At 37.5% G+C, this 11,749-nt stretch overlaps 1 protein-coding gene across 1 annotated transcript in view; it reads right to left on the reverse strand.

Moving 5' to 3' along the window:
* The window catches only part of LOC107654512 (contactin-associated protein 1-like), a 25,227-nt gene extending 14,457 nt beyond the window's left edge, over positions 1–10,770 (reverse strand). The window contains exons 1-4 of the mRNA XM_016441606.1: positions 10,364–10,770; positions 1,740–1,841; positions 767–960; positions 362–515 (exon numbers count right to left, since the gene is read on the reverse strand). Of these exons, the coding sequence (XP_016297092.1) occupies positions 362–515; positions 767–960; positions 1,740–1,841; positions 10,364–10,427 (514 nt within the window). The 5' untranslated portion in view covers positions 10,428–10,770. The remainder of the gene's footprint in view (positions 1–361; positions 516–766; positions 961–1,739; positions 1,842–10,363) is intronic.
* Between the last annotated feature and the right edge of the window lie 979 nt (positions 10,771–11,749).

An 11,749-nucleotide genomic window follows, 5' to 3' on the forward strand; every position in this document is an offset into this window, starting at 1 on the left:
CACACACACGCGCACACACACACACACACACACATAAACTCATGATTTCCAGTATTAATATTTACAAATCCTTGAAACAAGATACAAAGTACTTGAAAAGAAAAATGATATAGTATGTTCCCTTTCAGTCGGAAAATGACTTCTGAAAATGATCTTATGCCATTTTACTTCTTAAGCACATGGATATATTTACTGGAAAACAAGACCAAAATACTGATTAAAGAATTATTTTCTGCAGTACAGCTCAAAGGGCCGGTTAACATTACAAAACACTGAGGAGATTTTCTGTATCATGTTAAGATAAAGTTCTTGGCATCTGATAAAACATAAGCTGTTGCCAGTAACTCAGTGTGCTGTTTACCGTAAGGACAGCCATAGAATTCTACGCGAAGGCCGATCTTGCCTCCGTTCTCAGTATTCCAGCCCATGGGATAGAGGCGCAGATGTTTGGCAGTGAACGAATAATGAAATACGTTCCTCTTCACCTGGTAGTAATTCCAGTTGCCAGGCAACGTCTGAGAGACACAAAAATCTGATATTAGAGGCTCTATGAATGTTACACACCATTTAACAAACAAACTGCTTCTCTCACCTACAACTAATCCTACATCAAAAACTTATGTAAACTCTAAATTCTGAGTCAAAAACGATACAAATGCATGACCTCTTGACCTGTCCTGAACCACCAAACATCAAGATCATTGATCAGCACAAATCATACAAACACTCTCTTTCCAAACACTCATAAAACATAGATTATTTTTACCATGTTGCCTCCTTTCATGACATATGGAGTCCATGCGTCGAATCGGTCCCCGTACAGCAGCATGTATTTGGTGACCCAGTCATAAGAGTTGAAGGTACCCTGAGTAGCAATGGCCATGATACGATACTTCCTCCCCAAGTCAATCTGCATCCATGGCTGCCTGTCCCGAGGGGACGGAGACCAGCCGCTGCTCCCTACATCATCACATTTACATTAATTCATTTAGCAGATGCTTTTATCCAAAGTTACTTACAAATGCATCATCACACAAACATTTGAGAAATTCAGTTAATAAAAAAACATTCTTGAGCCATTCTTGTCATGGACTGCTGCAGAAACCATTATAGTTGGTAGGGCCTTGGTCCCTAATTTGGGCATTCATAAATTGATAGATATTGAAAAAAAGTCAAAATAATCTACATTATTTTTGTATGTTTGAGTTCTCCTCTGGGGGAAAATAAAGAGAAATTTCCCAAATCCCTTGTGTGTTTTTGGCACTTCAAATAAAGCAAAAAGTTCAAATCGTTATTTTTCTCCACCAACCAATTCAATTTATGCCTATAGAATCCCTCATTTAAATGTGTATGTCTACAGCAGATCTTATTTTACAGATTTAATGACAGGTCAAATAAAATAAAATAAAATCAAATCAAATAAAATTACAGACTGTTCTGCTGCCTAAAAAATAACCATGCTGATAACACTACAGGACAATACGACTTGCTCAGTCTTGAAGAAGTCTGCATTTAGTGCAGCATTTAGCTCTGTTTCAAATGAATTTGTGACATTTACTTTCTCACATACACTATATTATTTTCTTTTCTATTCATAGCTCAGTAATGTCAGATATAGTTACAAATGCTTTTATTCACAAAAAGCAAGATATTTTGATTCAAAAGGGAACCCATCCAGCAGTCTGCTAGTAATTGTAGTGGCTTACAATGTATCTGCTTTTAGTGGTGTAGTCACTTACCATACAGTTTGGCAAAGTGTGCAGAGTAAAAAAAGTTATATCTGGAGGAAGCATGGAAAGAGGACGCGTAGAGCGGAGAGATCAGCGGATCTAAGCATGGCCCTGAATAAAGAGAAAGAAAAAGAAAATGACTGAAAATAATTAACAACAACAGCATTTCATAAAAGCATTTTGAATGAATTATGAAAGCATTATCATAAAAGCAAGATTAGGCTTTTTTTTAATTTTTGACTTCTGACACAAGATAGCAGTTTAACGGAAGAACACAATGAAACTCTGTCAAGTTATGTACATAAATTACCTGCAATAAATACTTTTAATTTCTGTTATGTATAATATTTCCAGCTTAAGTTGTAGTTTTTCAAATTAAAAATCATCCTTTAGCTGGTATATGATATACAGTTTATCCAATTCATCTCACCACCACAAACACAATAAAACCACTCTATCATGAGAACTGAGTGTCTGTGATTTCAAATATCAATTTCTCCAAAGTGAAAAATTGACTGGAACAGCTTTTGCTCAACATAATGTAATGCTTTGGCTGTTCTAGCTGAGATTATTACTAGGCCTAATGAACAACAATGACATTTGACATTGCACTGAAAATGGCGTATAATCTACCATGTAACCCCATTCACTGCCAAAGCAAACAACAAAACATATACATCTTTGAGACTGAGAGCAAATTATTGTAAGCTCAGACAAAGAAAGTACCATGTTTAAATATTTTGCCACTTGCTTGAGCAACTTAATATACAAATCTGTCTAAGAAGTAATGAATGGAATATTACATTTTTACAGTATACTTATTGAGTTTAAACATAAATACATCTGTCAAAGATTGTATTATTGTGCTGTGTTGCTCTTAGCTTCAGGTCCTGGCATCATCCACCTTCAGGTCCTTTTCTGACTGTTTATATTATAAAAAATCTTCTGTCCACAATGCTGAATACGCCTTTTCAGTAACTTCAACAACTAGATTTAAAATAAAAATCATGGTGAATGAATAGATTATTTGTGGTATAAAGAAGCTGTGGATCAGTTGCATGTATGTGCACATAAATGTGCACTGCAAATTAATCATGTGTGAAACAGGCGTTACAGTTGTAACATACAAAAATATGTGTGTGACTTAAGGCGGGCGTACACGGTGCGATTCTGAAGGTCGGAACATCGTGAGCTCTGGCACATGTCACGATTGAGTGTACGACAGCAAAAATCGCACCGTGTACGCCTGCCTTTAGTGGACAGATAGAACATAAATAAGGCCCTTTTAGCAAGTCTTGCCGTGGCATTTCATCAGTCCCTCTGTTGCACACATCCCTGCTTCAATTAGACCTGGCAACATTTCAGCCTAATCTAAACAGCAGAGTCAGATAAACCCACTTCAATCTCACCCTCTCAACAGAGCTCTAATAAAGCCATCTGCCCAAATGGCATCGCATCTCACAGCCCATCCACCTCACCTCTCTAACAACAGACGACACACAAACCAACAGGAGTAATAGAGGAGGACATGAAGAGAGATTGCTGACAAGCTAACAAGATGAAAAGACAACCAAGAGAAAAGACAGACATGTGGACAGAGACAAATAGGCCCTGTAATTCATGGACAATGATAGCATTGGTCAACAAACAACATAAGTCATACTGTATCCTCCATCCAAAATATTGTATTCTTTCACATTTATTCATGTATCAGATGCTTTTATCCAAATAAACAACAGGTTAAGGAGTAGTACAACAAACAAGGAGATAATATCATATCTTATAGAAGTATCATAGTTCATATGGTTCTACAGAATAGCACAAGCAAACAGCATACAGACAGTAGAGTAGTATTTTTATGGGGTTCATTTGAATATTGAATGTCAAGTCAAGACACCCTTATTTATATAGCACTTTTTACAATGCAGATCATGTCGAAGCAGCTTTACAGTATTAAAATAATAAAATGGAGAACGAAGAGATTATTTATGCCTTATTGAAGATGTGTATGAAGATAATGACGTGTTTAGAGAAGAGCTGTGTCACAAGGCGCTTTGTGAAGATTGTTTGGGGCCAAATGTTAGGGGCTCTCTAATAGATCCTGTTTTATGAATAATGTGTTTGCAAGGAAGGGTTATGGTCCTATGAGGCATATGCAAGTTTAAGAAAAAGAGATGGGGGGGTCAAGATCTTATGTTATCTTGTATGAATTTTATATTGCAATATGATTCCTGAAAAAAATTAAACATCTAAACTTTAGCTTTCTCATAAGCAAACAGCTGATAAAAAAATATTTTCAGTATCACCACATATACAGTCAGGTCCATGTATATTTGAACACAGGCACAATTTTTTATTATTTTAGCTGCTGACCAAAACATATTCAAGTTACAGTTATATAATGAATATGGGCTTAAAGTGCACTCTCTAAGCTTTACACACATTTGGAGGAAAGATTAAGGAATTACAGCTCTATGTGCCTCCCCCTTTTTCAAGGGACCATAAGTAATTGGACAGCTGACTCAAAAGCCATTTTATGGACAGATGTGGGCTATTCCTTCGTCATTTCTACATCAGTTAAACAGGTAAAAGGTCTGGAGTTGATTTGCATTTGGAAGCTGTTGCTGTGAACCCACATCATGTGGTCAAAGGATCTCTCCATACAAGTGAAACAGACAATTGTTAGACTTCAAAAACAAAACAAATCCATCAGAGAGATAGCAGGAACACTAGGAGTGGCCAAATCAACAGTTTGGTAGATTCAGCATTATGATTGGTCGGATTGCCTGTCAATCAAACTCCCTGCAAAAGGTCAATTACACTGCAACAATGAGTGAGTGAGTGACGTGACATGTGGCCAAGTATGGTGACCCATACTCGGAATTAGTGCTCTGCATTTATCCCATCCAAAGTGCACACACACAGCAGTGAACACACACACACCGTGAACACACACCCGGAGCAGTGGGCAGCAATTTTTTTTTTTGTTGCGGCGCCCGGGGAGCAGTTGGTGTTCGGTGCCTTGCTCAAGGGCACCTCAGTCGTGGTATTGAAGGTGGGAGAGAGCGCTGTACATTCACTTCCCCCACCTACAATCCAACAATCCACCCACAATCCCAATATGAGACTCGAACCCGCAACCTTGGGGTTGATGACAACATCCTGCTAAAAATGTTCCCTGAAATTTTATCAGTCTTATAAAATCACCATTGGGGATGTATTTAAAGGGAAGAATGGTTCATAAATAAATTCACGAGTTTGTGTGCCCATATAATCATAGCATTAGTGGTAAACAGATTTGGCTTGATGTCTGCAATGGAGGGCTCAGAGAGACTATTGTACTCCAGCTCCGATAGCCCCTCTATAGACAGAAAGATAAATAAGTAAATATGCATAAAAGGAGGAGATGGGGAGGAGGAGGGATGCCGAAAGAACTAACAACGGAAGTGATAAGAGGCTGTCTTTTATACTTGGATATTAATTGGAAGATTAGAGGGGCGTACTCCTCCCGAAATTACGTTAATAACTTCACGTCTTATCTTACAATCTTACAATGTAAGTGTTTTCTTTCGAGAATACAGTTAATGATTGGATCAGACTTAATTTGTTTTATTATAATTAGCTTCTAAAATAACAGAAGTCCATTATGTATTGTTCTTATTTAATTGTGTGTATTTCTCGATGAGGTATTAACTGTAGCTACCCCAAAGAGACTGCAGGGGTCAGACTGCTTAACACAACAGAGGTTATTAGTATTCTGACCACTGCAACTGCCAGTGAGGGAACAGAGGGGAAAAAGAAACAGTTTGATGGAAAGAGAGAGAGAAATGGAGAGATGGAGAGAGAAAGCAAGGAAGATAACAGAATACTGCATGAGTCATCTAGTTTATTCACAAGTGATTTCAATTCCCATCTGATTCCCAGTCCCCTGCTCTGTCATCTTTCAGCCTTTGACTAGCCGGATTCTTCACCAAGCCATGAACTCCATTATGAAAGTCTTCTGAAAGAAATGGCTTGTGGTGGAAACATCCTGTGAATATTTGGGACAATTATTCATGCTGTTGAATTTTGTGGTATCTGTTGTATTTGGACATTGATATATTATATTGAAATAAATGTATGAATCTATATATCAATAATCAGTATTTGAACACATTTAAAAGTAATCATCATAATAACGCAAGTACATTAATATAGTGCTATAAACATAAGCTTAAAAATCCATGTCAAGATCCATGTTGAAGGCTCCTGTCTAAGATTAGCCTCACTTCCATACTGTCCCAAAAGCACCAGCACCAGTGCAGTATTCTGATTCACATTAGCAGATAAATTAATCGACTGAATGTGACCCAGCCCCATCTATCTTTGTAAAATATGAGATGCAGAGATTGTCTGTCCCTCTTCACCAGTTCTGAGATCAATGATCTCCACCCTGTGCTATTCTTTCCCCACTAGCAGCTGTGCAGAGCAGAGAGGAGTGCCTGCCCTGCAGGAGAAGCATTACAGTTATTAAAGCACTCAGTGCAGAAGAGCTGCGAGGTAAACTGGGAATAAGCAATGACAGGATCATGGAGATATATGCAGAGACTTGCACATAGACATGCTTGTGCAAAACTTGCCTATTTAAATACAAAAGCTCTGCTCCAAAACCTACTATGAGCTACCTTGCTACCCATAGCCCACATAGGCAGCTGCTTTCTGAAGGAGTATCCTAACTGTTATGGAAGCTAATAAGTGATGGATTCAGAATGCTCTACTCAGTCAGCAATTGTGCACACCTTGCAAATAGCACAGGACGCTTGCCGCCACACCATCGATTTCAGTAGCGTGATGTTAGCATGTTGCACAGTGCAATTCTTTAATAATCATAAAAACACAGCACACTAATCGGATGAACACTGGGCTATTTATAATCAATAATTTCCAGAATTTTATAAAATATAAACCACCCTTGTTTTGTTCACCTTCTTTTTTCCCCCCAGTGAACTTCTCCCATTGCATTCTGGGATTGTCTTCTTTGTGAAGGACACAAGCGATTCTGCTTTACAATCTAGCTAAAACAAGAGGTGTGTCCCAATTTGTGTACTTGTGCACTATCCTATGCCATTTTATAGTATAAATAGTGTGAACATTCCAAAAAGAAGAAGTGCACTTCAAATTCCCAGATAACACATTTATTTAAACCTTTTTGTAATGGCACAATTTATTAAATCTATATTAAAAAAAAATATAATAATATATACAATAAAAACTAAAAATGTTTGCAGGTGTGCGTTTTGTTGAGCATCATTTTTGATACATTAAGCTTTTATGGCAAAAATAGTATGAGGTCCAAACTGAGAAAATATATGCAATTTGGTGCTGTTGTTGAATTCTGATGAAATCTTTCTAACTGCACAGCAGACTACTTACATAAAATGCATCTAAATATCAGTTGGACATATATATATATATATATATATATATATATATCACTAATATATATATTAGCTCTGTGGGGCAAAACAAATAATGCAATGCAATGCGATACAAATAAGAGATGATGTATCATACTCACATTTTAACATGTTTTTTTCTAAAAACTATGTATGGATAATCAAGTAAACCTAGCTGCTTCAGTCCAGTAAGTATTCATCTTAAAATATTACTAACAATATAAAAGTTATTCTTGTATTTACTTCATAAAAACCATTAAGGACCTTATAGCAAAAACATGAATAAACATGATCAAACATGATACAGTACAGGCTTTATAGGATTAGGCAAAAAAAAAAAAGTGGAATGTGGAAAGTTGGACACTCAACTGTCTCAGCTTTTCTTACATAGTGGAAAGAGAGGGGCTATCAGAGTCTTACACTGTATCACACACCCATGGACTTTTTTGTTGTTGTGTTTTCATCCCTCGTGTGTTCCTTGACCCAGTTTTCCCTCGTGTCTGATTGTCATTTTGTTCACCTGTGTCTTATCAATTATCCTCATTTGCTTGTGTATTTAGTTCTGTTCTGTTCGGTGTGTCTTTGTCAGGTCTAATAAACGTTAACTAATTTCTTTGTGCACAAAAAGTATTCTCGTAGCTTCTCAAAATTGAAGTTGAGCCACTGATGTTACATGGACTATTTTACCGATTGTCCTTGCTATGTTCGGGTCCGGGAACATTTCAGTTGTGTTGCTGTCTATGGGAGGGTCAGAAACCTCTCAGATTTCATAAAAAATATCTTAATTTGTGTTCCAAAGATGAACGAAGGTCTTACAGGTTTGGAACGACATGAGGGTGAGTAATTAATGACAGAATTTTCATTTTTGGGTGAACTATCCCTTTAACTCTTGATGACCTATAAGTCATCCATCTCTTGCTCCCTCTCACTAAATCTGTGCTCACAAAGTGGTGTTTCTAATTTTTGCAAAATGCCTTGTTGAAATTTTAAACTGTTCCATTTAACTCCCTTGTGATGTTATTTTTTTTCTCTCTCAGTTGTTCCTTCTCCTCTTTCCCTCCAAAGACCTTAGCTGCTCTTCTCTCAAAGATAAGAGAGAACAGTGACACATGTGAAGCGGCTCCTTGAACGCTCTCTCTCTCTCTCTCTCTCTCTCTCTCTCTCTCTCTCTCTCTCTATAACACATATGTTGAATTATGTAACACATATGTTGAATTACAGGCACTCCCGCAGTCTCTGCAGGCTGACGCAGCACTTAGCTCTAGGAGAATCGAGTGCATATCACATGAGCTACCTTTCATCACTGGGACGAGGCCGCAGTACACATGGGTCTAGACTAAGATTGCTAGGTGTAGAGGCTGTGGTTACATTTTTTAGCATGGTGAGTAGAAACCAGGGGGGTCACGTTGGTATGAATTATTCATAACAGGACTTGCAGCACAGTAGGTGGCAGTCTTTGAATGAAATAATAGCTAAGCTCAAAAAGCACTTCAAAATACTGAATCAATCTAAGACATCTTTCTACATAGCGCACACACCCACTTGACACAGACTAAAAATACACACAAACCTGTTCCCTGAATCGTTCACACCTTCCTCTATTATGGATCTAATCTGTAGCCCAGTTTCAAATCCAAAACACAACATTGATACTCCCTATCATTATCTCACCAACCACACTCCCTAAAATCAGCCTACAGACAGACATGGCATCTTCAATCTCAATTAAAAAAATGTCATTTTCAAGGAGTTTTTCTCTGTCGACAGAGCACCCGTTTTCAGTTTGGACAGTTTCCACTCCCTTCCAAAGATTTATGCCAAATACGCTGCTTGCTCGGTCTCATTTCCCTGCTCAGTGCTGCCTGGATTATCTTCTTTACACAATACGTCATACTGAAGTTCTCATTGTTGTCAAAGTAGTGAAGTGGGAGCCTAACAAAAGCCCACTTTTGGGATTTCACAAAACCTCATTGTTTCATGATACAATGTGCTATTATGGTTTATGCTAACATTGTATTGAAAAACAGTCACTAATTAATATTAGCAAATGTAATATTAGAGCTGATATATAAACAAGGATATCCACACAGGACTTTGTCAGAACTTTTGCTGACATAAGAAAAATAAAATATTTTAAGAAAATTAAATGTAAACTCAGTTTTAAATGTTATTAGAAATATAGAAATATAACAAATAATGTTAACTGTAACTTTTTTCATCAATTTGCAACTCCAGACTCACTGTAATTTAAGGGACAACAGGGTCATTTTAAGCAAACTGAAACAGAGTGCTATTGGTGTGAGATATAATATGCGTTCTCTTGCTAGATGAAATATGAGAAAATTGCTTGAAAAAAATGATCATCAATGCATGAAATGCACACTTAATTATAGAATGACTAAACAATCGAAATCATTTTAAGTACATACAGAATAAAATATCACAAGCTTTCTTGCTGCACCAAAATAACAACCTAACTGTGGTGTTTTGTGGAGATTCATTAAATCATAGAATAGAATACTGATTGTGTTAGGACATATTTTGTGGTTTGAGGACTTAAATGCTGTCTTGAAGGTAACCTTACGCGAGGATTCGCATGCGGTGTTCTACGTCACGTGAATTTGGGAGTTCGGTGAGTTAATGCGCCCGCCCTCTGTCTCCGCATAGGGCTGCTCCCACAAGCAACTTCACGCAATACGAGCCACGCCATTTCAAATACACCGACAATCTCAACTTTCCCCCCAGTAATACACTAAAGACACGGCTAATTCCGCGCATACATGCTGTCAAGAGTCTCTGTTTAACAGCAGGACGGTGTGTCCTTCCCGCGTGTCCCCTGCGCAAGGCGCACCTTTCCATGCAGAAACTTGCCCAAGTGAGCGCGCAGAAGCACTGCAATGCAGAAAGAGCCCATAGACACAGCAGGCAAAGTCGCGAGCCCGGACTCAGGACTACAACAGTGCTTTACTTTCAGCCGAAACCCTCATGATTTATTCATCTAAATATGGATTAGCAACATTTTTTACAATTTCGCGCTGATTTAAAACAATACAAGCTTAAAATTCGCAATTTTGAGATCAAAATCATTATGGCATAGCTTTACTGATGCACCTGTCCTGATAGAGAATAACAGTCACGTTTATAGCAAATAAGAAACACTGTATTTGCACTGCATTTTGCATCTGCGGTTTGACTTACGTGACGAGCAATGCTGAAAGGCGAGAAAGAGTAAAAGGCTTGGGGCAAGAATTTTGATATCCATCCTCTCCGGGAGATGGGGTCGCTGTTAGATGAGCAAATCAAATGTTATCCTCTCCTTGTCACCGGACAGTACAGCATCGTTTATCCGTCCTTTCGGCCAACTTTAGCTCTCTCGGCCGGGATGGCGATAGACTCGATCGCTAGAAGCGGGCGCGCGCGCGAGATAGTGGTGCTGATGCTGCGCTTTTGGCGGGAGCGCGCATGCTTTCATTAAACCAAATTCCTTGAAACTTGGAAAGTTGTGACAGTCTGGTCGAAATACATATATAAACTCTCTGTTATTGCATACAGAGGGAATGTGGAGTCGTATGGTCTGGGTCGACGGTGGACAGTCACGACTTTAGTGTCCGTGTTCGCAGTGAGGGAGGGGCGCAAGATGAGAACAGAAAGAAAAAAAGTTTTGGACTCAAGCAGTTCGTCATAGCGATGAGAAGTCCGAATCATTTCCGTGAATCGGTTCTTTTGAACTGAACCTCTTAAAATGATTCTTTTACGTAATGTCGAGATTACGTTGCTCCTGGCATCCTTGTGTTGACTAGGCACATAAATTGAGAGCTGTTTATATATATTTAAATAAAATCTAAATAAAATTAAGATTGATTAATAAGGATTCTTTATCGCTGTGTGTTTAACTTAAGTTTGTTGCAGCCTTGATAAGCCATTTCAATTAAATACACATTTTTATTCTTATTAAAAATATTTTTTACCTAATTAGCCAAATCTTCAGTACACTCCAAATGCTCGTTAACCGATTCATTGAAAAGATCTGACTTGATTTGTTCACAATCCAGACATCGCTCACTTTGAAGTACTGCACCATGCACCATTTCAATGATATATTTTTCTTGTTGTGTCATGTGAGAAATATAATAGTTCAGCACAGTGTCCCTTGTATTCCAATTAGTGCTGTCAAGCGATTAATCGCAATTAATCGCATCCAAAATAAAAGTTTTTGTTTTACGTAATATATGTGTGTGTGTGTACTGTGGATTTATTATGTACAGTATATATAATTAAATACACACACATGCATGTATATATTTAAGAAAAATGTTTAAATATTAAATATATTTATATATAATGTAAATTATATTAATATAAATATATGCATGTAAATATTTTCAAAATATATACTGTATGTGTGTGTATTTATATATACATAATAAATATATACAGAGTACACACACATATATTAAGTAAACAAAACTTTCATTTTGGATGCGATTAATCATGATTAATCGTTTGACAGCACTACTTCCAATGTAGAGACCTAACAACATGGTTTTAGTTCAAATTTAGTTAAAAAGTCTGCATTTGCAGTGT

Source organism: Sinocyclocheilus anshuiensis, unplaced genomic scaffold (assembly GCF_001515605.1).
Source record: "Sinocyclocheilus anshuiensis isolate Anshui unplaced genomic scaffold, SAMN03320099.WGS_v1.1 scaffold419, whole genome shotgun sequence".
Classification (NCBI taxonomy): domain Eukaryota; kingdom Metazoa; phylum Chordata; class Actinopteri; order Cypriniformes; family Cyprinidae; genus Sinocyclocheilus; species Sinocyclocheilus anshuiensis.